The sequence below is a fragment of the Panonychus citri genome, unplaced genomic scaffold (assembly GCF_014898815.1).
Source record: "Panonychus citri isolate SS breed McGregor unplaced genomic scaffold, ASM1489881v1 Contig00125, whole genome shotgun sequence".
Classification (NCBI taxonomy): Eukaryota; Metazoa; Arthropoda; class Arachnida; order Trombidiformes; family Tetranychidae; genus Panonychus; species Panonychus citri.
The window spans coordinates 614,361-640,724 of NW_026515530.1; the positions used below are offsets into that span (position 1 = coordinate 614,361).

Genomic DNA, 26,364 nt, shown 5'->3' on the forward strand with positions numbered 1-26,364 from the left:
ACGCACGAATGATATTTTTATTTGGGGTCGTTTCCATTTCACTATTTCCAATGTTAACTCGTTCGGTTGGTATCTGTTTATTAGATCTGCTCTTTCACTTTCTTTATTAAGTAAAATGACTGAACTATCCCTGAAAACCATTACTCTGAATGTGTATGGGAGGGACAGTTCAGCCAATTCTTTTGTTATTGTGTTTACCGATCGTAGGTCTCTTGGGCCTTCGATTTTAATTTTGTAATATCTTGTGGTTCCTGACCATTTCCACCAAGTTGCTTCCGGTTGGTATTTATGTTTTATGATGTTAGTTGCTTCATTTGTTCGTTTCCGTTTCGTTTGTTTTGTTTCTGATGAGTTATCCAGCTTATCCGATGGGTGAGTATCATTTTTTGCGAGGGCGGATGACGCTGTTGTATCTTTTTTTGATCTTTGTTTCATGGTTAGATTAATAAATCGGATGATCGATTTAATCCATTCCACTTCTTTTTTAAGAATTTTTTGATTCAATTCATCTAGTGGGTGAGCATATATCTTTTGTAAGATCAGAAGGTCTTGTTCCAAGCACGTTGTTTCGATTTGGTTTAGTTTAATTTGTATTTTTTCCTTTTGAAAGGCTGTCTTTTGGTTATTCTCCAGCATGAGGGAGATTCTCTTTTTGGTGGTTTCATAGTGGGTTATCTCTTCTTCCGTCAGGTTGCCGGCCTTAGGAAAGATAAACGCCTGAAATCAAATGTAATATTGTTCAATTAATTTTGTGCACTTGTAGGGTGGGAAGCACGTGTTTGAGGGTTTTTCCTCCATCATTTTCTTACCTTTTCGGCTTCTTGGGTACGTTCGATGTCTCGTGATTCGATGGACATTTTGGCACCAATCTAAGTGGGATTAGTAAAATCAACACCCTTTAAACAACAACAATCGAGTAGAAAAATTAATCACAAAGATCAACTATTAATGATGAACGTTTTTCACTCTAATTATGACACGTGGATCCGCAACAAGTAACTCGTTAAGACGCAGGATCAAATAACGAAGGTAAATTGCATCAGGAAGATAAAAGAGAGAGAGAGACAGAGAAATGATAAGATATTGAGTGAGAAGAGGAGCAATTGAGAGTGAGTGAGAAAACCATTGCTCTCTAATGATGTATCATTGGATAGAATGAGACATTAGAAGGAGATTTTCCAATTTTGATTGATACTCGATCAAATCATCATAAAGGATATTATGGATTTAGAAGCAACTCTTTAGATACCAATTTAAAATCCCGAATATTTTTTTCACAATTAATGAGTCACTAGTCTTAATTTGTTTCAATGTTAGAAGAGCCAAATAAATCATTAAATCTAACCTATTACCTGGTGGTTTTAGCGTCATTGGGATGTGTCTTATTGGTACTTTCGATTATTTTTCTGTGTTGTGTTGAGTGTTACAAATTACAAAATACGAGAAGGAGAAAATGGTGGGTTTCTAATGTGGCTGATGATCAAGAATCTGAGATAAGTTCGGGTGCGAAGCGTTCAGCCAAAGAGAGAGAATCGACCCCTGTAAGATCGTTACGATCTTTGTACAGATCATTTGGATTCCATTTCAGCTCTGGTAAAACGGTTTCAAGTGGTGAATCAAAATCATTGGGAAAATCGAGTTTAGTTCAGAAATAACAATAATAATACATCATGGTCATTCACTTTCTTGTAATTAATTAAAATTCATTCTCATTTTTTATCATCATCATCATCGTCTTATGGTTGCTCTCAAAGTCTATTCCAATTCCGTGATTCTGAAAGAAACTTGAATTTATCTGAATGAAGAGTCAAACTAATAGAAAGCTAATAATACACATTAACCGAGAGAAACATTGAAACACTTGATTGACAATCCAATGATCTTGATCATCAAACAATTGTGATTAATGATCAACAATAATGGATAATAAATAATAGATTGTAAATGAAGAAGAAAAGTGTTTCCTTGTTTCAATCTTCTTTACTCTTAATTCAATTGCAATTGTATTAATAGTTTTAACCATCGAAACAATTGAAACTTTTAAAGTACAGAGAGATAAATAGAGAGTGAGAGTGAGGAAGAGGGAGAGGGAGAGAGAGAGAGTTAAAAAAAATAAACATCTAAATTTAACCGATCAATGATGATAAATTTGATTGAGGTGATGTAATATTGTGGTGGTTATTAAAATGAGTATTCGATCGGCTTTTGGCTTGGAAAAATTGGCAAATTAATTGTTGATTTAAAAATTCAACTTTCTTGTAATTAATTAATTAAAATATCTAAAGTTGATGGCTTAAGTTCCCATTGAAACTTTGTCGTGAATTTCCTCTATACGTTGACAGAGCGACTTTGGAAGGGCCAATTTCCTCGTCGGAAGATAAATCGAAGGCTTGATTGACCATTCCATTGGCTCCATATGGATTTGGTGGTCGACGTTGTTTGGAATCTAATGTTGATCTATTTCTATTACGAATAAATTCATTAGCGATTCCAAGAGTTTGCATTCCGTGATCATCAGACTTCGCTCCCATCACTTCCTTACTTCGGCGTTCTAATGCTTTAAGTGTTTCCTTACGACGGATACCTCCAAGAATCGGCGTTGCAACTGAAATAAATTGAGTATAATCATGAATTAGTATTGATCAGAACATTTAATGGACCATTAATAAAGTACTTACTTCCATCTTGTTGAGCGGCTGAAAGTTTCATGAATCGTTGTCGGAAGGCAACGTCCAATGTTCCAGTTCGAGGCTTTTGTCTAGCGCGCTTCTCCAGCTTTTGAATAGTTTTTCTTCCAGCTATTCCATAAGTTGCATCTTCAGAATTCTCCTCGTCATTTAAACCTTTGAGTGTTTGTAATTGTCGAGCGATATCAATGGCATTTCGTTTCAGATCATCTTCACCAGAAATGTCATCACGTTTTGTTTGGAACAGATTAACGGAGGCCAACATGTGAGATAATGTTCCAAAACGATGGAAAAGCATACCGACCAATTGAATGACCAAAATTAATCCAAAGAAACCGACAAACACCAAACCAATAGGTTCCATTTCTAGATATTCTTTCTCGATTCGTATCTCATTTGTTTCCGGAACAAATGTAATATTCTCACGGACACCGTAAGGCCAATCAACATGAAGAATATCCTTGTTTAATTGTAGAATAAGTACCACGAGAACGAAAAGAGCATTTAACATAAAGAATGTGAAAACAACACGATTTCTTAATTCTTTCAGTTCAGCAGCAATTCGAGCCTGATGCTCTTTGTCTTGATCGATTGGATAAAGATACTTGGTGATCATTTCCTTCCAAAAAGCGACCTCAATATCGGCGAGATATTTAGTCTCACCATCTCTTAGATCTTTATCCTCAATCCAATATGGATTAGTCAAGTCATCGCGTTCATCTGCTTCAGCGATATCCTTGATGGACATATCATCGCTGTTAGAACCTAAACCGATTGATTCAGCGTCTTCATGTTCCTCGTCTTCCGTCACTGTCGATAAATTGTCTGAAAATCGAGCATTACGACCAATCGATGAACCTTTTCGTTTAACTCCAGTTAAAGGGTCAATATATTTCTCGAGGCTTGAAAGTTTCTCCGTCATTTCACTGAGATGTTGTTCAATTTTTAGTAAATGAATCTTCTCATCGTTCGGCTTAGGGTATGTACAGAAAGAACAACGGAAAAGATTTGCCAAACTAAATTCGATTGAACCATCTTCATCTTTACCATTTGAGTTAAGATTAAGAAAAGTCAACAGGTTGCCCTTCTTAATCTCTTCAGCCGCTTTCTTTTCTTCCTCCAATTCGGCTTTCGTTTTCTTTGTTTGTACCTCACGAGTTCCCCAGGTAACAACGTTCAAATTGATGAGAGAATAGATCATTAAAAGTAGATACATACAGGGAATCGAAAGGAAATAAAGTAAACATGGATAAAGACAGTGAAATTCTTGAGGATGTAGCAATGCCGCCACCACGAATGATCCCGACAGTGCGATAAAAAATATTGCTGAAGGTGAGGTGACACCATCTTCGGCCATTTGAATTGCAGTACCGACAAACACGGCCATCATTAATAGAGCATAACAAGCGGACATTATCTGAGCGGATAATATTTGTATATCATTTTTACAAGTGAAACAAATGATGATAAATAACAGAATTGGTACAATGTTGAAAACAAACGAGTCCCAATTGGAAATTCTGAATACAGCGACCATGGCTCCGACCAACATAAGGAAAATATTTCCAGGACCAAGAATAGTACCCGCCATTAACATTCCTTGGTAAACAATATATAACAATGAGATGTGATCATTAACGGCAACAGTACGTTTGTAATCTCCAAGAAGATCAAGAATATTGGCCATGGTTGATGGAGCCCATCGACGACGTTGAGTGTAAAACTCACCAAAACCTTCAGGACAATGAGTATAAGCATCAGCAGCGGCTGAATATTCAACTCGATATCCTCTTTGTAAGAGTAATGTACACAACCAACGATCTTCCCCTTGATCGTATTGAACATAATGTAAGGCTTCAACCGGCGGCGTGGTATATTTTTTCATCACATTATCATCCATCAAAGCTTTAGCACGGAAAAGTGAGAAACAACCTGGACTACAAAGTACACAACCAATCATATGTTCAGTGGCCTTTTGCAGCCAATGACCAACCGCGTATTCAAACTTTTGATACCAGGCCATGACACCGCTTCCTACTGGATGGATTCGACCACAGGCTGCGCCGAGATTTTTATTTTTCTTCATTAAATCGACTAATAGTTGAACGGCTTCCGGACGGAAATTAATATCTCCATCTAGAGTAAGAATGTAGGTGTTCTCGGCCATAGTTGCCTTTCGATTAACATCAATTGGTAGTTCCATTAATCGATGACCAAGTAGGTAGTACATGTACATAACCTGATTAGTAAAGATAGAAATATAAAATTAGATCATCTGTATAAGCGATTTAAAATAAATGTATTTGCATAATTGGTGCGAATTGATTACCTGACTCCAACGTTTTCGATGACGAATCTTCATTTTATCTTTCATGTGAATATAAAGTCGATTTCCTCCTGGTAAAATATATTCGAGTCTACCACCGTACGGGGTTGGATATTTGGTCGGCGATTTTAGCCTGATTTCACATTGATGGATGTTACTTGCCGCCGTATCGATAACGGAGATGAACTGTTTCACAAAACGATTGCAAACTTGATAATCATCATTTTCATCACACAATTCAAATGCATCATCGAAAATAATATGAACTAAGAAAGAAAGAAAGAGAGAGAGAAATTCAATTAAATTGCTAATGATAATCATTTCGAGTGTTTGAAAATATTATTACCTTCGAATTCATAATAATCGGGATCGACAACACGAAGATACTTTTGAGCTTTGTGACGAGCCGATTGATCAAAATCCATACGAAAAACTGATTTCAACATTTGGATCATTTCTTCAGAGGTTTCATGCCACATCGTCGCACATACCAAAATTTTGGTAATGTAATCAGTTGATTGTACGGTTGATTTTTTATCCTCAGGATGTTCTGATATTGTTTCATAGTGAATGGATTCTTGTAATGTATCAGGATCTCGTGTGGATTTATCAATATCACCCGCTTTAATTACTTCCTTATCATCACGTCGTCGATTAAGTATCATCGAGGTGTCAATTATAAGGCCACAGTACATTGGTGAGACGAAAAGTTTCTCGGTTGTCGCTAAACGTTCACATTTAGGATTAAATATGTGAAAGGTGATCCAAAATTGGCTAATATACATGATGACCCAAATTATACCGTGAAGATTGTAGAAAACACCATCAGTGAAGAAAGTATCGGCACTTGGGCAGGACCAAAACAGATAACGGGGAAGATATCGGTTAAGGGAGCAAGAATTTTCAAAATTTAGGACACAAAATTGTGCCAAGGCCATGGCAGTGACTGGAACTGAGAGGATTAATGGTGAGGCAAAGGAGATTCTCTGGATACAAATTTTACAGGCAAATTTACCGAAAACGTAGCAAAACCAAGAGGCACTTATTTGTAAGATTAACATCCAAATGGGTGCTGATGTTGACGCTGGCATCTCAAGCCATTCAGATTCAATTCCAACATTTGTATCAGATAGCGATTTTGAAAGATCTGAACGATCTCGAATGATGAGTATTTTATGAGATGTGAAAGCTGATTTAAACTGTGTGAACAAATATAAGGCTGAACCATCAACCAAAAGTCGGCAAACAATTGTCGCAATAAATATTAGAACAATTTTCCAAGTTGAAATGAAAATATAGATAAAATAACGAGATTTTTGTAAACTATCCTTAATCTGGGCCAATTTTTGTATCACACGAAAGGGAGACTTTTTATCAATGTAATTTTCCCACCAACCGATTGAGATTAACAATGAGGTAAGTGGAATGTAAATTGCAACTGGATTATCTGTTGATTCAGCTAAAGACCAGAGTATTAAACCGGAAAGTTGGGCACCGATGGAAAGTAAATCGAGTAAAGTTTTATAACCACGACCTGGTTCACCCGAATGACGAGAGAATAAGCTCAAACAACCAGGAATAAAACAGAAACAGTTGGTCAGAATTACGCCCTTGGTCACATCCAGCGAAGGTAATATCACAAAAACGAGCATAACAAGACCTATGGTGTGAAGTGTTTCTACTATGAAAATCTGTAAATGTTCAAAGAAGTTCAAGGAAAAAGAATTGGGATCATTATTATTATTTTCTAAATTCGGGGATAAGCGAAAAAGAGAAGACGAAAACTTACCAGGGAGAAAACTGATTTACTTGGTCTTCGAATAGACTTAAATGTGCATATCCTGGCAGCACGAAAAAGTGTCATTAACTCTGGGACAATTAGGACTGCTATAAGAGTCCAAATCCAGGCGACCCGTTCTGGATCGGTTAGGTTAAGAACAACCTCATACTTTTTATCACGATCTAAACTCGGTATTCCATGGCTACAGATGATTAGACCAGTACGATTTGGTCTTATAATGGAAGTCATAAAAAGTACTAATCCTTTTGAGAAAACAGAACAGGCAAGAACAACAATAAAGGTAATTAAATAAGCGCATAATTTTAACAATTTAAGTATCACATCGATCCATTCGGAACTAGAGGTCTCATCGTCATCAGGCGGCGGAGACACTACAAACACATCCCATTCTTTAACTGGTTCAGGTGGACTTCTAGTAAGACAAATAAGGAGAGAAATAAATATTTACCCAAACGAATAAAAGAAAAGTAAAGAAAATTTTCTCTTTCGAAAAATTTCCATAGATAGAATGACGGAAATGGTGAAAATTTCCCAAAGGTGAACCACCAGAGATACAAATAGGAGTCAAGAGAAAGTGACTTACTTGTATGGGTCAATCGTAGATTCAGGCTGATCGTCAATCACATGAGCCATTTTATTATTTGCCATTTTTGGTGAACCTGCCACGTTACCCGTCAAATTGGGTTCAAAAATGTTTCACGTTCACCGAAAAGAAAGAGAAAGAAAGAGAAGAGAAGAGAGAGAGAAACGTAACAAGATAGAAGATCTTAAGAAAAAGACAACACCAAAAGAATCAGGATAATCCAAAAAAGGCTCTCATTTCATCCGATCAGTTGAAACCATTGGCGAGAAGAAAACACTGCAAACATAGTTACCGGTGTGTAGAGAAACACATGTTTCCCTCCAAATTTTATTCTATTCTAAAATATTTAAAATGGAACAAAATTACAGAGAGAGAGAGAGAGAGAAAAAAGAAAACAAGTCAGGTCACTTTTGTTTATATTCTACCAAAAGATAGAAGAAGAAGAAGAAACAACAACAACAAACCAAGAGAAAAGAAAATGAGGTTAAGAAGAAAAAAGAATAAACTAAATTTTCTATTCTTTTTAAAGTTAAAACGATTAACTTAATCACTTTACACAAGGTAATCGAAAATATTCCATTGGTATTCAACTAATTGATTAAAACTAATTAAAAGAATTGAGAAAAATGAAAAGAAATTAAAAAACTGTAACTTGTCTTGTAAACGAGAAAAAAAGTTCAACATAAACAGAAAACTTTAAAATCTTAATCTCACTGAACCAGTTTTTCCCCTTCTCATTATCTCTCTTCTTTTTTCCCCCTTTTCTTCATCTTCTTAACCCGAATGACCTAAAGTTTTTTTGGAATAGAAAATAAAAAAATAACTGAATCAGTCGCCATTTTCATTTACTATCAATTGATTGTGTGAGTGAGTGAGTGTTTCTTGGGTGGAGGTTTAAACATTTTAATAATAATTAACTTTCCGATCATACGAAATGAGCAACAATCCAACCTGATTAAGTTAATTGTAGTAAATCATTTCCTTCTTGATGATCTAATCTCAATAATGAAGGAGAAACTTTTTCATTCAATCAACTATTTAAATCAAATTTAATTTGATTGTTTACATGAAAATCGTTAATCTATTATCATGATTAACTTTTTCCAACGAGAAAAGTTTTGTTTACTTTTTTTTTGGCTTCGAAAAGTTTTCGTAACTTTTAATGTTAATTGTTATTGATACAATTAGTTGATTCCATTTGGTTTCTCTTAATCGTTTAGATAATTTAATCTCACATGAGTTTTTGTTTCGCCATTGATTGTAATTAAATTGTTAATCATAATTAACTCCTTTCGGCTAAAAGGAGTGAAGATTTTTGTCAACATCGATTTACCTTCAGGGGAAAAGTTTTTAATCTTGTTGATTGTTGATTTTAATTCTGAGTTAATCAAGGACATTTTCTTTAATTAATCTTGATCGTAATTTGATTTATTGTTGATTGTGATTCCATAATGATTATGATTACGATTATTGTTCAATAATTTGTTTCAATTGTTACCTTTTTTTTTGTTACTCTCAATTGTTTTCACTAATCACAATTAACTCACATCCTTTGACAATTAAGGTGTTAATAGATATGATTAATCATCATTAAAGTTAATCAAGGTTAATTATCTTGGTGACGGAAATGATTCAATCAATTATTGTTAACCAAAAAATGATTATAATTAATTAAAACATTTAAATATAAAACCAATCATCAATAGTAATGATTATCGGTTAATTTGGTTAAATTAACAAATTGTCAACATGATTAGTTAACTATTACAATAACAATTAAATATTTTTGTCACTATTTAAAAGTTAATCATAGTGAATCAGGTTATTAAATGATTGACTGAACAATCAACAATCAACAATCAATATCTTCCTTTAATCATTTCAACAGTTAGTTCTGGTTCATTAAGAGATTAATTTTTTTTCACAATTAAATCAACTTTTTTCGTAATCATAGTTACAACAATTAACTAATCATGAATAAAATTTTCGCTTTAAATTAGCAAAAATATCCACAATCAATAGGTTTGTGACAATGATTGCCAACTAATCAGCTAATTGTTGATGACAAAAAAAAACAACTCAAACCGAAACTGTAACTTCCTGATTAATATTAAAATCAATTAAATCATCTAAACACTTGCAATTGAGTTAATTGTTGTCATCATTGTGGAAAATTAATCCATAGACAACAATCAGTTTCATCTAATTGCCTCGTTTCAGTTAATAACAATAACAATCAACCTGTTGATTGTAATTTTCAAGCTTCTTTCATCAGATTAATATTATTGGTTCAATAGTTTTGGAATTCAAGTTATTCAGTTAATTGTTTATCATTAAACCAGTTTCATGATCCATAACATCAATATATCTTCATGATAGTGAATGTTATTCCATTAATCTTAAAACTGGATTAACTTTTGATTGTGTGTGTGTGTGTGGATCATGATGAACATTAATCACCACGAAGAGAAAACAATGATTGAAAAAAACGATTCAGACAATCGGAAATCATGGTGATTATCAGGGTCACGAATTCAATTTGAAAAATTGACATTTAAGATTATGTAACAATCACTTTTTGTAGTAATATTTAGTTACATTTATGTTAGCATATCAATTGATTGTGGCTTTTATTTTTGTCTTTTCATTTTGTTTAGCTAACGGGACTTATTGGTAAGGCTACTTTACAAGTGTAGGAGAAACTAATTGTTTACCATTTACAGGATTCTGACTTTGCATCAATGTTGAGAAATTTGGACGAAACAATCATGGAAACTGAAACCAGCAGCACAAAACAGGGATGTCCGTTGTTTTTGGACAAAATAAGTGGAAAAAGAAACTAATATATGAATTTGAATTTGAATATTGTCAACGGGTCCTCCTTGAACTCAAGTCAGGCTAATACCATCAAATCCTTAAGATTTTTGAACAAATTATGAGATTTTAACGAAAGTATCATACGAAATACCAAACCCTAAAGATTGCGGGAGCTGGGGAACAATACAAAAAAGCTTATTGGAAATTTAAGTTACATAAATGGGATAAAACTGAATAACAGTTTTTAAGACTGGTTTAATAACCACAACCATTAACATTTATATCAAGAGGTTTTCGATTATATTGGATAATTATTGGTGTTTTTCAATGGCAGCTTTGAGATTGGCTTCATTGGCTCCTGACATATCGAAAACGCGTTTACCATCCTTCAAAAAGACAAAGGTTGGCATAACAGTGACATTGTATTCCTCTGCGATGGCCTGGATGAAGGATTAAGATATTGTATTAAATCACTTGGTAATTGATTAAAAAGATTTAAATTAATCCGGTTTTTCAAGTTACATCATAATGAAAGGTGCATGCATAGAGAAGGGAAATATATTATCCAAAAGAGTGTAGATACAATCAAAATTGATAAGCATCCAAAGTCTCTGTACTTAATTTGACCTTCAACGTTTAATTAAAGGTTGACAGACAAATTAAGTACCATAGACACATTGACATGTGAACAAGTGGTTGATGAGATACACAAATTCAAATGAATTGTAACACAAAAAAGAAACACTGATGATTAGGATTAATAGACAGGTCGAGATTAGAAGGTTACAATTACCTCATTTTCATCAACATCGATCTTGATGAATGTCACTTTGTCTGACTCGGCGGCCATTTTGTCGATAACTGGTGAGATGTTACGACAAGGTCCACACCAAGTTGCGAAAAAATCAATGACAACCAATTTAGCCCCAGCATTTTTGATCGCCTCATCCAAATTAGCCTAATTAAAAAGAAATCAATCAAAAAATTGATCCAAATAAAAGAAGAAAAAAAAAGAAGAACCCATTAGATTAACAACAATACAACAAGACAGCGATTGATTGACAAAAACAATCAATCAATCAAAGAATAGATTTTGAAACTTACCTTTCCTGTAATGTGAAGAGCCATTTCAATTTAGTAACAGATAATTGAATAGTCCGAGTAGATTGAGAAAACAGAGTAAAAGTAACTAATGCAAATACAAAAGAAAAAAGAAAAAAAAAGAAAAAACTGTTAACTGAATAGAGAAATTGAAACAATTATGTAGAATAGAATTCAGGTGATAACAGTTGATTATGTGAGTAAAAGAGGAGGTGGTTGTGATTAATTGTACCAAGAGAATCACAAAGAGACAACAATTAACAAATTAAGTGTGAGACAACTTACCTGGAGAATTAAATTATCCTAGTGAAGGTAATACAAGTTCCTTACTCTTGGGTGTGAAGAATCAGTAGAAAGACAAACCAACCTGTTCTTAGAGGTTTTAAAGAGAGAAAAGAAGAGAAAAAAATAGAAAATGAATCTCTTTCTTTTCTCAACGAGAGATAAACTAGAAAGAGAAGAGAAAAAGAGAAAGAGAGAGAGAGAGAGAGAGAGTCACACCCTAACTACAGTTGAGAAAAGAGAAAAATTTCAAAATGATCAACACTAATTAACCTATTAAAGAATATTGATTGGTTAACAAAAGATAAACAAACAAGTATAATCAAGGAAAAAAAATTCTTTTGTTTTCTCTTTTCTCTGTCTACAATTTTCTTCTCTTTCTTTTATCTCTGTCGACAGAAACCCTTTTATGGATCTTGTTTACTTTTGATTTCATCTTTTTCTCTACCATTTTGATTGCGTGATTAAAATTGATCGTTTTCCGTTTTTTTTTTCAATCAACTGTATTTACTCATCAAAATGATTAACTTTTTTTCTGTCTATTGTTGATTAATCACCTTTGATATCTATGAATTGTCATTAACCATCGTCATCGTAATTATCTACCATTAGATATCCATGATTGTTCAATTCTCATTATCCGTTTTAATTATCCTTCTCATTGAGGATTTTTGCTAACAATTTGATCAACTTGTACTTGATGAGTTGATTAATTGTACTGTTATAAACTCAATTTAAATTTGTTCACTTCAATTATCTTAAGATTCAATTAGGGAAAGTTGATCGTTTTTGTTATATTGGTTGTTTATTGATTCCTCTTGGGTTTCTTTGGGTTATTTTAACCCGATTGTTATTTTATGGATTTACAATTTATGATTCATTTAATTGCGGAATTACAATTTTCTCAATTGAGGTCAATTTAGTATTATTATTATCTAAATGAAAAACATTCATTATGTCAACATGGTGATTAGTTGGGAAAAAGAGAGAGATCAATTCGTAGTTTTGTCTATTCCAATACAATGATTATGTTTTCAATTTATTGATTGATACAATTAATCTCACTTAACATTGATTTTCTTTGTATCCAAATCAATACACATTCAATTAAACATTTAAGGATAAGTTATGCAAAAAAAAGTGAGTTAATTGTTACAAAAGAGAAAATTGAAAACTTTATGTTAACTTATTGTCAGTTATTTTCGTCGATGTTTTTTGACATTCTATCGGTAACTATGAGTTCTGGAGACTTGAAACTTGATCGGTATGAGTTTGATTGATACTCAATCGGCATGTTGGAAGACCAAAGTCATTTAGGTCATCAATGAAATGACTCGTTCGAAGGTCATTTCATAAAAGAGTCTAATCTAAACCACTAGGGTCAAGGTTTATGAGCGAAATGTGATTATATTAAAAAGAAAGAGAAAACAAGCGGCGAATCTCTCAGGTCACAATTTTCGCGAGTCCGTTTACTTTTCAATCTCTTTTGTCTACTCTGGAATACTATTGGATTGGACTGTAGCTATTTGGAGAGTCGTGTCAAATGGGACATTGCGACCTTAAAATCACATTGATTAGCAAATAATCTGTGTTTTTTTCTTGTAAAAAGTTCAGTTGTACGTTGCCGATGAAGCTGTCGCGAGGCTTACGAGTGATCTCAATTAATGGTCACTTGCATCACCTTTCGCTCTCACTGGTTTGCATCGGGTACAAGTCTTAACATCGGTCGTGGTGGTAAGATTGAGGCTCCAAGTTAGACAAGAATGAGTACCAATAATTTGATCCAATTACCTTTGATATTTATTCCAATACAATGATGTTTTCAATTTGTCAATCGATTAATTTATTGTACCTCACTTAGCATTGATTTTCTTTGTATCCAAATCAATACACATTCAATAAGTATTACAAAAGTAATTTTTTCCAATAAACATTCAAGTTATTGAAAAAAGTTAATGAGTTAATTGTTACAAAAAGAGACGGTAAATTGAAAACCAAGTTGTTAATAAGAAACCTTGAAAATCACAATCTTTTATCAGGTTAGACAAAATAGTTTCAATTGAAAGATTAACAGTTAATAATCAATCAAACTACTAATTTAATGGTGAGAGTGTAAATCCAATTCAATCAGATAAAATTGTAACAACGAATAACCAAAATATTGGAAGAGCGAAAAAATCAATTCAGTGTTAATTGTTGGCATGGAAAAGATTAATCCTGATAATGCTAATTTCCAGGGTTTACAGGTCAATTTTGGAGGAACAAATGATTCAGGATCTAAAAGTGATTAAAAAGAACACAATGATTAATAAATTGTTTTCGAATAGTAGGAGAGACAATTGATTAAGAATCGAAATTGAAGTTTACCTTTTAAACATCGAGATGCTAAACTTTGAGCTCTTTTGATTTTATTGATCGGCGTTTGATCGAGCGATTGAATAGATTCTTCGGGGTCAGGCCAGATTATTTTAACCTGAGTTTCGATAAAATCAAGAAGTGCCGATAAATCAGTTTGACACCAAGAAGCGTCTTCACATTTATCATAAAAAAATAACCAACGAATCAAAGATTTCGCTTCTTCCGTTAAGGCGATACAACTTTCAATCATTTCCTTTATCAATTTACGAAGAGCAAAATCTTCATTGGCACTTCCTTCCTTGAGGGAATATTTCTTCAAGTGTTTCTTATTCTTATGACGAGTCTTTCGAGTGGCTAATGAGATCACATCACCTTTGGATTTAGCTGATCGTGAGTTTGATGAGACTGATGAAGAATCAGAAATGGAAGATGTATCAGAAAATAGATCATGTTCGTCATCCACTAGATTGTCCTCGTTTTCTAAAGTTTTTTGTTTCGTCTCCTCGACAAACTTTAATCGATCAATTTTCTTCCAATTCAGATCGTTTTTCACTAACAACCGAAAGAAAAATAAACGCTTCTCTTGCTAATTCATCTTCCAAAGTACTTTTGATAACATTATAGATTTTAGTTCCACTTGGTTCCATTCCTAGTAGCCTGTTGGCCTCACCCCAATGGTGACCTTTAATTAGCGTATAAATGGCGGCGTGTTTATCTTTAAGGTAATTTTCTTGTATATAAGCAGCATCCAAGTGTTTATTATCGGTCAGTAATCGGGTAACAAATAATCGGCACAATGAGATACAATCGTAATCCTCTAATGAGAACGCAAGTTCAATTGCTATTTGCCAATTTTCTGATAACTGATAAGCTTTAATTGCATTGGTAATTGATTTAGCCTTTTGATAGGCAATACCGGCCTCTTCGTAGTATCGTTTAATCAACAGGTAGTCAGCAAACATTTCCCAAATACTTTGTATCCATGGATGAGTCGGTGATATGATTTTAACTGCTGACCAAAAGAGTTTGTTGTTCTTGATGAAATTTAAACATTCATCACGATGATCGTCACTGGTTAAACTGTTCATATTGACCAAAGCTTTTTCATTCCTTTTAAGATCAACGTCAATCTTAAATTGTCGATAATAGGGATTCTCGTAAGCTCGAATTTTATTAAGATAGGCATGATATTCTTTCGGGTCTTTGTTGGATTTTGCAGCAACCATGAGAAAAATATCAAAATCATATGTTCCAAGAGCTTCTTTGTAAAGCTTTTCAATGTCGATTAGATAGTTAAGGTATCTAAGAGCTTCGTCTTGAACTTTTCCGGTTCCTTTGTCGAAAATCATCTTCAAAGCTTGACCAATTTGAGGTGGATCATCTTTGACGAAAGTCACCAAGATGGGGATGAAATAACGTTCTGGGTCCATTTGCGTCATTACTTTTCTCATTTCGGAGCAAACGAGAGCCAATTTGTTTGAACTTGAACACTCTTCAAGATAAGCATATTTATACATGGACCGAGTTATTTGCTCACTCGATAGTTCAGATAAAAAGAGACAAATATCTTGAACATCACTTCCTATTTGGCTGATTAAAGTTTCTACATTTTCTGTGAAATTTTTGAATTCATGATCAACCAATAGATTCAGATTAATTCGATGTCGTTTCATCATGTTAAATGCGATTCCATACTGTTTACATGACAAAAGTTGCTTCAAAAGGTCCAATAGTATAACTCGAGGATGAATTGATTCCAGATTCCCTCTGGGCATTTGAAGGATAACTCGAGCATCCTCTTGGATAGAAATTACAAGTTTTGATCTTCTCTCAATGCTTCGAGGTTCATCTCTTGGATCCAAGCCCGTTGGTAAAACTTCACTCCAGAAATAATCGTCCAAATAATTGCACCGAAGTAGATTATCATTTCCAGTAGAAATCAGGAACTTTTCCTGATGGATTAAGAATGAAGAACAAGAGTTTTTCATGAACGGCTTTTCATCTAAATACAAAGTTCCTTCTCTAGATAGTCCAACCAAGTGGAAATTATCAACAATCGTCATGGTCACTAATTTAGAAGGTAGATTGAACCAATCACAAATGTATGATTCGCCAATAGATGCCTGTTTGGCAGAAAGATCAGCGAGTTGCATGGCAATCAATCTCGACGGTTCATGGTAATCAAGAATCAGAACCTCATCGTCGAGATCTCCGATTTTAATGATCTTTCCATCACTTAATGAAATTTGTAGTAATTCATCTTTCCTAGAGCCTTGTTTTCTTATTGCGATTAATGATGAGTCACTGATAAGGCGCAAATGATGAAGTCCAAATGCATGAGGAAGTCGGAATAAAATCTTGGTCGAAATGGATCCGATTGCAGTGTTTCTTACATTGGTTTCAACTGGAATTTCAGATTGACCATCAGATTGGACCAATTTGAACACAATCAGTTCACCATCACAGGTATAAGATATAATGATTTCAGGTGAGTGAACGTGAATCTCATTAATTGGTTTCTCAAAGATAATCGAATATGCAGACATTGGTGGTGGTATATTGACACGATCAAAAGGTGTTATTTGTAGTTTAAACCCATCAATTACGGCGGCAGTACCTTTAGAGTAATCGGTAGCCCAATTGTATTTATATTGTTTCATTGATCCACTTGAAGTAAATATGGAAAAGGTCAATTGATCAGATGGATTCCAAATGACCAATTCAACATCAAAATCGGTAAACTTGGAAAAATGTTTTAAATAGTAATGATAATTTCTCTCAGTGTAAAGGTAAATGATGTGTTGCTTTATAAGATCTTGATATCCATGGACAAGAAGGATTGATGAATCTGTTGACCAAATTAAATTTTTAATAATAAAGACACCTTGAGATGGAGGAAGAGTAAATTGCCCGTGTCTAAGTCCATTCTTTTCAAAAAAAACGATTTGATGAACATTTTGGTGAAATCGCGATGAAGCAATTAGATTTCCTTCTGGTCTCCATGCTAAGGAATGTTCAAGACCAGCGACATATTCACTCTCGTATTGGAGTAGCCCTTCATTGCTCCAAATTCTTAGAACTCGATAATCTTGAAAAAGGAAAAAAAGTATAATTAAACTGAATAAAAGAAACAATAACAATTCGAGTTACTTTTATCGGGATGAATAGCAGAAGTGACGAAGTAATGTCCATCTCCACGCCAACAAATTCGCTTTTTCTGATCATCCCAGGCAACTGCAGGTTCATCAGGCTAAATTTAAAACGAAAGAAAGACAATTTAATCACTGTTAATTATTTTGAGTGAATTTACTTCTCCAGTAATTTTAGCAGCTTCTTTTCCTTCTGATCCATGGAATTGCGTTTTCTTTGAGCCCCAACCAACATCCACCTTTTGAATGCACTCAGAGTGATCGGCATAAAGATCTTTCTCAACCAAGACATTGAAAAATCTTGTAAAGAGAAAGAGTTTATCTTTCTTGGAAATTAAAGCGACACTTTCTTGATCAGGGCTTGATGAAACAGCGGCAATTCCTTCCTCCACAGATCCTAGAAAGTTAATCTTTTCTGATTCAAGTGAATACGAAAGAATAAAACCATTTTCTAAATAGATATGTAGAATATTGCTTTCATCAAAAAGGTCGATATGTAAAGCTGAAGAGCCAATAGCTTTTTCATGGTCGATAAATGTGAGAATTTTCACCTAGAAAAGAAAAGAAAAGAAAATAAAAGAAAATAAACATAATCAACAACTGATAAACAGAATATGTTTAAAATCTCACCTCTTTAGACTTTGATTGTATTGACACAATCTCATTTGATTTAGTTACTGCATAAATTTTATTATGAAAAGAGTCAATTGTAAAACAGGAAAGACCAGAAGATAAATTTGAATCATCGATTTCACTGAAAGATGAAAATTTCAAGTTTTCCATATCTGATATACAATCAAACAATTAATGTTAATTAGACTTGCTTGACTTGATCAAAATTCTATTTAATTACCTTATCAATAGAAGGAAACCAATGAGGTAGATAAGTGAGGAAACAGTTGAGATTGAAACAAAATGAAAAACTAATTGTTAACAAACAATTTAAATGCTAACCAATTTAGTAATAAACAAGTAGTGATCACAGGTAAAGATGATGTGATTAAAAGGAGGTAGTAAACAATTTCCATCTAAAAGTTCATAATTTACCAAAGAGTATAGAGATTTTTATTCTTTGGTTCACATGTAAACAAGAAATTTTCTTGAAGAAAATCTCTCAGCTGAAAACATTGAGCTGATTTTTTCGGCTCAAGAGTCGATGGGTTGGAAGAAGAAAAAATTCAATTCGAATTTCGAACCAATTTAATCAAACAATTAGCAATTTAATGGAAATCAATTAATGGGCAATAAAACTAATCTACATCATTTAGATGTTGACTTGAATTCCAAAGGTGATCATGAAAATCGTTTTGTTGATCAACAATCAAGATAATTAGTAATTTTGTATCTTCATTGTTTGTCATTTAGATCAACTTTTTCAAATTGATTTCTAATTATAACTTAATGGTCTTATTGGTAAGACTCAGGATATGTCCGTCAGCTCGATATTTTCACTTTGAGCTGATATTTTTCGGCTTAAAGTTCAAGCTACATATGAAAATGGACTTAATTGTTCAGTTAATTGTGTTTAAATTTAAATATGTAATGATTAAGAAATGATGATATTCAAAGGAATCTCCATTGAGGATCTTAATTATAGTGTTGCTATGTGATAATCAAAAACAACCAAGAAAATAAATAAATGACAATACTTATTAATATTTGCAACAATTTAATATTAAGTGATTAAAGTTCAACTATGGTTTCGTTAACAATTAAAAGTTACACTGTTAAGGATATTAGGTTTCCAACTTCATTAGATAAACATGGGAGTGATGCAATGGTAAAGTAATTTAATAGTAATTTTTAATCAATCAAGAGTTAATTGTAATGTTTAATTGTTGACCAGCATCCTGATGGCGATTATTCTTGTGCTTATGTAACTTTGTTCACGGAAGATGAACAATTAACTGGACATGGGTTAACATTCACAATTGGCAAGGGAACGGAAGTTGGTGAGTTAAACAATTAGAATGATATAATCAATTATTGACGATTTATTAATTTTCTTTGCTTAGTTGTTCGAGCTGTTGAATCTTTGATGGAATTGGTTGTTGGTGTTAAATTTAATGATATAATTAACGATTTCGCTGGTTTTTGGAGGAAATTGTCCAGTCACAGTCAAATGAGGTGGATTGGTCCAGAAAAATCTTCAATATTTCACCGTTCAGCTCTTCCACTCGCTGTCGACGGGTTTCTTGCACTTCTTTGGGAACTTTCTCAGAGTAATTGGGATCCGACATTGAGACAGTTAATTCTTTCAACAGTTTCTCTTTTTGATCTTTTTTCACCTTTAAAGCTTCAATTTCCTTGTTTACATCAATTATTCCCTTTAATCCTAAATAGGCTTGACATGAATCACTTATTGGGATAGGAACTCCTTCCGGTGGAACTGAACCATTTTCCAAAATTTCCAGGCAAGATGAATGAGTTAGACTCTTTGATTGACAAAGAAAATAAAATTATCTCTCCATGAGAATAGATTAAGTGGTAATCAATGGATTAACCGTACGAACCTTAATTGGATCAATAAACAATAGACGATCCTGAGTTTCTTTGGAATCAGGAAACATAAAGAGAACATCTTTCTTTTCGATTCCATAATTTGCTTTCCTAGAACGTATTTTATGTACAAAATGATCGATAACCTTCAACTCGTTTAATGTCCAAATTGATATCACGACCTTGTCCAAGGTAATCGCAAAGGGTAAACCGTAAAGCATCAGTTCCACAAGGAGGAATACCCTCAGGGAAGTCAATCTTTTGAGCTAAACCAAGTATCTAAAACATCCTCATCTTGTTAGAAATTAATTTCTCTCCAGGAATTGAGTATTTAACCGATGCTTTGGTTCTTGCTTCAGCCTCATTTCGACCAGAGATCCAAAATCTTCTGAATCAATGGTTCCATCCGATGGAGACAGGAAACTTTATAAGCAGGAATTCGATGTCCCACCATTTGCCGAGAATACACCAATCTTGAATATTCTCTCCATCTGAACCAAATTTTATTATGATCATCGGGATTAAGGTCAATTCACCGGTTTTAACTGACCGCTTTATCAGCCATTTCTTTACAGTTAACAAACCATTGAGATTTCATTCGAGGTTCAATTATATCCTTTGATCGACTACAAACCGGTACAACCATCGGATTTGGTTTGGAACCATGGTACAGACCAAGGCTTCTAAATCTTTACCAATCTCTTTGGGCATGGAATCGTTTCATTCCAGAATATTTACCGAAACCAGGGCAATGCTACCATCATCACTTAGAATTTCAATGAAAGGTAAATTGTGACGTTTACCTACTTCACAATCGGTATGATCATGAGCTGGAGTAATTTTAACAGCACCAGTACCAAATTCCATCTCGACAAAATCATCACAAACAATTGGAATTTTCGCTCAAAAGAGGATGAATAACGTATTTACCATGAAGATGCTTATATCGAGGGTCTTCTGGGTGTATTGCTACCGCTGTATCACCGAGCATTGTTTCAATACGAGTAGTTGAAACAATTAACTTCTCATCAGAATCTTCAACTGGATAACAAACAATTCCAATATACCAAATTCAACGGTTTCATTACCATAACCAGGAACACGGAAAGGTGTTGGTCCTTTACTTCAATCTTATCGACTTCAATATCGAAATTGCTGAATTTAAAGTGCAACACCAATTGATTAATCGTTTAGCTCGATAAATTAAACCCTCTTCATGTAATCTGACAAAAGCTTCGGTAACAGCATTACACATTTTCGGATCCATTGGAATGTTGCTCGATCCCAATCAACGGAACAACCAAGAGCCTCGAATTGTTCATAGATTCGGTTTCCTTTCTCATTTTCCATTTCAAACTTCCTCAATGAACTTATCTCGACCCAAATCATGGCGAGTTAATCCTTTCTCTCGTTGTAATTTTTCTCAACAACAGTTTGAGTCGCAATTCCAGCGTGATCACAACCAGGAGCCCAAAGTGACCTTTCCTTTCATCCTATTCCATCTTGTAATACTATCTTGAATCGCTGAGGTCAAGGCATGACCAAGATGAAGAGTACCAGTAACATTGGGCGGTGGAATGACCATAACAAATTTACCTTTACCATTTTCTTTGGTAATATCTCCTGAAATAGATTAACAACAAAAAGAGATAATTTAGATTCAGATCATCATGTAAACAATTTAGACACCACATCTATAGAGTCAATGTAATCAACATAAATCCAACAATCAACTGAAACTAAGACAATTACAGTAACAATAAAATGGAAGCACCAAGAAAAAAAAGGTAACCACCATTGGAATTGCAATTGTTTATACACAGAGATTTATTTTTCTTGATTTCAACACAATAAATGGACACAATCAGAGGAGATGAACAAACCTTGAGGAGCATTAATTTCGGGCTTGAAGAATCCAGATTTTTTCCACCACGAGTACCAAGCGGTTTCAACATATTCGGTGAATAGGCGGAGGGCATCGGTGAACTATCATTCTTTTCATCACCTTCGGCGGTGTTACCTTGATAGATAATCACTTCTTTTACCTTTTTCTTATCTTTCGATTTCGATTTACCTGATTGATCATCCTTTTTATCGGAGGCCAATTTCTCTTGTTTGGCTGCGAATTTGGCATCTTTTTCAGCCTTTTTAGCTGCTCTTTCTTTTTCATCAACCTTTACCTCTTTCATGGCAACCACAGGATCACTTGAAGGTTTCACTTCACTCATATTGTTTACAAAAAGAATGCACTTAATTATCAACAACTAATCCACTTGAACAGAACAAAATAGTTAAATTAACCACAACTACGGAAATCAAAACGAGAGGAATCAAAGTAATGAAGTCAAAATGAAAACGTGTTCAACAACAACATCAGGTTGCCTTAGGGACCCGGTTACTGATTCTCCGCCTTAATAACAAAGAGTAGTAAGGAAGAGCGAGCAACATTAAAATCTTGACACAAGAGTCTAGAAAGCAAAAGAATCATCGATCAACGCAGAATCAGGCGCATACGTAAAAATGATATTTTTGGACAACACCGAATTTATTTTAGAGCCAACTTAGCTTTGAAAAGTTTAATTTAATTTATCAAAACTCTTTTTTTCTTATGTGAAATTACCTAGACATATGTAAATCTTGGTTTTCTTTCACATAAATTAACATCTTTTTGAAAACCCCCATGAAAACTCCCGCACACTTATGAGCATAAGAAAGCAATTTTCAGACTAAAATCTTTTATATTTCCCAAACAGTGTACGAAAAAAAGTTCAGGAATTGACGTAAATCTCATCAAATTTTTTAATGAATCGAAGATGAAGTTCTAATTTGCTAAAAATAATAAAGAAAAAGAAAAAGAAAGAGAAAGAGAAAAAAGAGCATTGCAGCTTCCTATAGGAATTTTCCATGAGCCTCAACCAACACCTACATTTTGAATACACTCAGAGTGATCGGCGTAAAGATCTTTCTCAACCAACACATCGAAAAATCTTGTAAAGAGAAAGAGTTTATCTTTCTTGGAAATTAAAGCGACACTTTCTTGATCAGGGCTTGAAGAAACCAATTCCTTCCTCCACAAATCCTACACAGTTAATCTTTTCTGATTCAAGTAAATAGAAAAGAATAGCACCATTGTCTAAATAAATATTTAGAGTATCAATTTCTACAAAAAGGTCGATATGTAAAGCTGAAGAGCCAATAGCTCTTTCATGATTGATACATGTGAGAATTTTCACCTAGAAAAGAAAAGAAAAGAAAATAAAATAAACATAATCAAAAACTGATAAACAGAATATGTTTAAAATCTCACCTGTTTAGACTTTGATTGTATTGACACAATCTCATTTGATTTAATTACTGCATAAATTTTATTATGAAAAGAGTCAATTGTAAAACAGGAAAGACCAGAAGATAAATGTTAATTACACTTTTTCGACATTGTTGAAATTCCATTTAATTACAAACCTTATCTATAGAAGGAAACCAATAGGATAGATAAGTGAGGAAACAGTTGAGATTGAAACAAAATGAAAAAATGAAAAACTAATTGTTAACATACAACTGAAATGCTAACCGATTTAGTAACAAACAAGTAGTGATCACAGGTAAAGATGATGGGATTAAAAGGAGGTAGTAAACAATTTCCATCTAAAAGTACATAATTTTCGCAAAAGAATTTACGAATTTATAGTTATTTTTGTTAGTGATATTATTATAATTACAGTAAATCCTCGCTTATTGCATAGCAATGTTCCGAAAAACTAACGCTTTCTATTGAGAATTAACTGCGAATTTTGAACATTGCTATGCAATAAGCGAGAATACACTGTATTATTATTATTATTATTTTTATTATTTATTTTTATTACTATTTATTATTATTATTAACTATTAATTATGGTTAATATTGTTATTAATTATTATTATTTTTATAATTATTTTTATTATTATCTATTATTATTATTAATTATTACTATAGTTATTATTATTATTGTTTTATTATTTTATTATGCTATCATTTTATTATTTTATTATGGTATTATTTTTTTTGTTTGATTATTTTATTATTTCATTATTATTATTTTTGTTGTTATTTTACTATTAGCATTAGCAACATTTTATTTTTTTATTATTTTAATCATCATTTGGAGAAATGAAGGGCTACTGCAATATGAGAGTGAATTTGTCGCTGGTCTTGAACATTCACTAGCATGGAGACCAGAAGGAAATCTAATTGCTTCATCGCGATTTCACCAAAATGTTCATCAAATCGTTTTTTTTGAAAAGAATGGACTTAGACACGGGCAATTTACTCTTCCTCCATCTCAAGGTGTCTTTATTATTAAAAATTTAATTTGGTCAACAGATTCATCAATCCTTCTTGTCCATGGATATCAAGATCTTGAAAAGCAACACGTCATTTACTTTTATACTATGAGAAATTATCATTACTATTTGAAACAGTTTTACAAGTTTACCGATGTTGATGTTGAATTGGGCACTTTGAAGCCATCTGATCAATTGACCTTTTCCATATTTACTTCAGGTGGATCAATTAAGCAATATTCATACAATTGGGCTACCGATTACTCTAAAGTTACTGCCGCCGTAATTGATGGATGTAAACTACAAATAACACCTTTTGATCGTGTCAATATACCACCACCAATGTCTGCATATTCAATCATCTTTGAGAAACCAATTAATGAGATTCACGTTCACTCACCTGAAATCATTATATCTTATACCTGTGATGGTGAACTGATTGTGTTCAAATTAGTCCAATCTGAAATTCTAGGTGAAACCAATGTAAGAAACACTGCAATCGGATCCATTTCTGCTAAGATTTTATTATTAATGTTAATTATTATTATTGTTTTATTATTATTATTATTATCATAATTATTATTATTATCATTATTAATCATTATTTTTCATATTTTCTATCATTTCAATTATTTAAAAATTTCAAATTAGTTCTCAGTTGTTATAACGAGATAAAAAAAGGTTACTCGTTACGCCCTTCGGATGCTCTGTTATCCTCTCCATCCTTTTACCTCCCTACTCCACCTCTTCCACCTACACCTCCGCCTCTTCATCTTAGCATCAAAAGTGCATCCATATGATAATATCAATCCAATGGTAATTTACGTTAATTTAGATCACTTTTAATCACTTTAAGTTGATTGTCTTCAGTCTTAAATTATTCTAGGCACATTACACTCAGGAAATAATAATACAAGAAAGAAAACAATTTAAACTCTCCCATTTAGGATTAAAGTTGATTGAATATGAAACAATCTAATCAAATTAAGACTATACAATTAGCTAATCTAAACACTTAACACTGAGCTAAATTAAGTGTGATTACTTGTTAATTTATCAATAATATTAACAGAAATAAGAGTAAAAGTAATAATAAAGTTACTATGGATTTTCAAGTTATCGTTTGTAAGCCAAGCCCTTGGACTTTGATGGGCGGAGGAGCTTCAGGGGTTTAGAGGGTTGATGAAGATAAAAGATGATGATGAGGATGTAATGTGATGCCAACAAGAATTTATGGTGTTCATAAGAAGATAATGATAATGGTTCATGAGAACACCCAGAATAATGAAGAAAAAAGGATAAAACCGTGAAGAGTAAACATTATTTTCTTTCTTCTTTTCTTAATGAAGCCTGAGGGTGAATTCAGGATGAAGATGATGAAGAATTGAATAGCCGATGACCAACCCGAAAATTTCTCTTCACTTTCTATTCACAAACTCAAATCATCTTCACCTTACACCGAAAGTCATTAATTACCTGAGTATTAACCAATAGATTGGAAAAGTGAAACAAATAATAATAAAATTTCAGAATTTCTCTGAATTTTCAGTCTGAACTTTTTTCCCTTCTTCATGTTGATATGATGATAAACCTTCATCATTATTATTCTTAATCTAGAAGATATTTTATCTTCCTTTTCTTCATTAAATAGTTGATTAATTTTCTGATTAACTAACTGGTTTAAAGTAAACTATCAAAGTGCTAATGTTAACCTGATTGTCTGTAATTTAATCACGACAATTAAAGTCTAGTAACTTCAAACTGATTCATTATTATCATGGAGCAAGAAAAATTAATTCACAGAAAAGGTAAAGACAATTAAACTAAATCAAATTCATCTTGTTTTCATCTCAACTAATTGAAATTTCAGTTAATTTAAAACTTTCATCAAAATGATTTACTCAAATGATTAAAGTTAATTGTAAGGTGGGAAAAAACCCTGAAAAGTTAATTGTGATTGACTTTCATTTTCAATTAAACTTGATAAACACAATCAACTTGTATTAGTTAGTTTAATGATTAAATTTGAAGACAACAACAATTTAAAGTATTGGTGGTAAATAAATTTAACAACATTGGTAACCAGGTAAAGTTAATTGTTGCTTTTCAATTAAACAACAAGAAATTTACTCAATTCTCGGCATCATTCAAACAGCAACAATCAATAAAATCATTTGTAAATAGTTGATTTATTTGATTGGTGAAGATTAAGAAAATTGGAAACAAAAGTTACCACGTAACGATAACGCCGTCGATTCCGTTTCAAAGTTTTTAGGCCTTAAGTTTGACCTTTCAAGGAGTAGAAATAGAGAAAGTTTCTCGTTCTCTCTCTCTCTCTCTTCCTCATCATCTCTTATCTTCATCATCTTCATCATAAAACAAATACCAATATATGAATAACCTCTAATTACATTATTGATTGATGGTTCAATTGTTTC

The 26,364-nt window shown here is 33.0% G+C and overlaps 3 protein-coding genes, 1 long non-coding RNA gene and 1 pseudogene across 4 annotated transcripts; all 5 read right to left on the bottom strand.

The window, feature by feature from the left end:
* Window positions 1–1,936: 1,936 nt before the first annotated feature.
* LOC128390670 (chitin synthase chs-2-like) lies at window positions 1,937–8,265 on the bottom strand. Its single transcript, XM_053350424.1, has 6 exons — window positions 7,398–8,265; window positions 6,803–7,226; window positions 5,360–6,704; window positions 5,017–5,279; window positions 2,679–4,926; window positions 1,937–2,605 (listed from the first exon to the last, which is right to left on the bottom strand). Exons 1-6 carry the CDS (start codon window positions 7,460–7,462, stop codon window positions 2,280–2,282), a joined length of 4,671 nt encoding a protein of 1,556 aa, XP_053206399.1. The 5' UTR covers window positions 7,463–8,265; the 3' UTR covers window positions 1,937–2,279.
* A 1,745-nt stretch (window positions 8,266–10,010) lies between these two features.
* On the bottom strand, window positions 10,011–11,815 carry LOC128390689 (thioredoxin-2-like). Its single transcript, XM_053350445.1, has 4 exons — window positions 11,601–11,815; window positions 11,319–11,403; window positions 11,008–11,172; window positions 10,011–10,654 (listed from the first exon to the last, which is right to left on the bottom strand). The coding sequence occupies exons 2-4, from the start codon at window positions 11,340–11,342 to the stop codon at window positions 10,526–10,528; spliced, it is 318 nt and encodes a 105-aa protein (XP_053206420.1). The 5' UTR covers window positions 11,343–11,403; window positions 11,601–11,815; the 3' UTR covers window positions 10,011–10,525.
* Window positions 11,816–12,383: 568 nt separating this feature from the next.
* On the bottom strand, window positions 12,384–13,761 carry LOC128390692 (uncharacterized). The gene is made up of 2 exons (XR_008325667.1): window positions 13,450–13,761; window positions 12,384–12,657 (listed from the first exon to the last, which is right to left on the bottom strand). It is a non-coding gene; the product is annotated as an uncharacterized LOC128390692 (long non-coding RNA).
* An 18-nt stretch (window positions 13,762–13,779) lies between these two features.
* LOC128390647 (putative elongator complex protein 1) lies at window positions 13,780–18,164 on the bottom strand (the record flags this gene model as incomplete). Its single annotated transcript, XM_053350397.1, is given in 7 exon segments — window positions 13,780–13,874; window positions 13,965–14,485; window positions 14,487–17,043; window positions 17,106–17,205; window positions 17,266–17,655; window positions 17,735–17,889; window positions 17,958–18,164. Coding segments are annotated over 6 exon segments (3,816 nt in total), but the record flags the coding sequence as incomplete, so codon positions are not given.
* Window positions 18,165–19,078: 914 nt separating this feature from the next.
* Window positions 19,079–22,272, bottom strand: LOC128390690 (valine--tRNA ligase-like; annotated as a pseudogene).
* Window positions 22,273–26,364: the final 4,092 nt, after the last annotated feature.

Bases quoted from the DNA above. Each gene is read 5' to 3' on its own strand.
- LOC128390670 (XM_053350424.1), bottom strand. From the start codon at position 7,462: ATGGCAAATAATAAAATGGCTCATGTGATTGACGATCAGCCTGAATCT. The intron at 7,227-7,397 runs GTAAGTCACTTT...TTGTCTTACTAG, and splicing joins TCTACGATTGACCCATACAA to AAGTCCACCTGAACCAGTTA. The intron at 6,705-6,802 runs GTAAGTTTTCGT...GAACATTTACAG, and splicing joins GTAAATCAGTTTTCTCCCTG to ATTTTCATAGTAGAAACACT.
- LOC128390689 (XM_053350445.1), bottom strand. From the start codon at position 11,342: ATGGCTCTTCACATTACAGGAAAG. The intron at 11,173-11,318 runs GTAAGTTTCAAA...CTTTTTAATTAG, and splicing joins CTCTTCACATTACAGGAAAG to GCTAATTTGGATGAGGCGAT. The intron at 10,655-11,007 runs GTAATTGTAACC...TCCTTCATCCAG, and splicing joins TCGATGTTGATGAAAATGAG to GCCATCGCAGAGGAATACAA.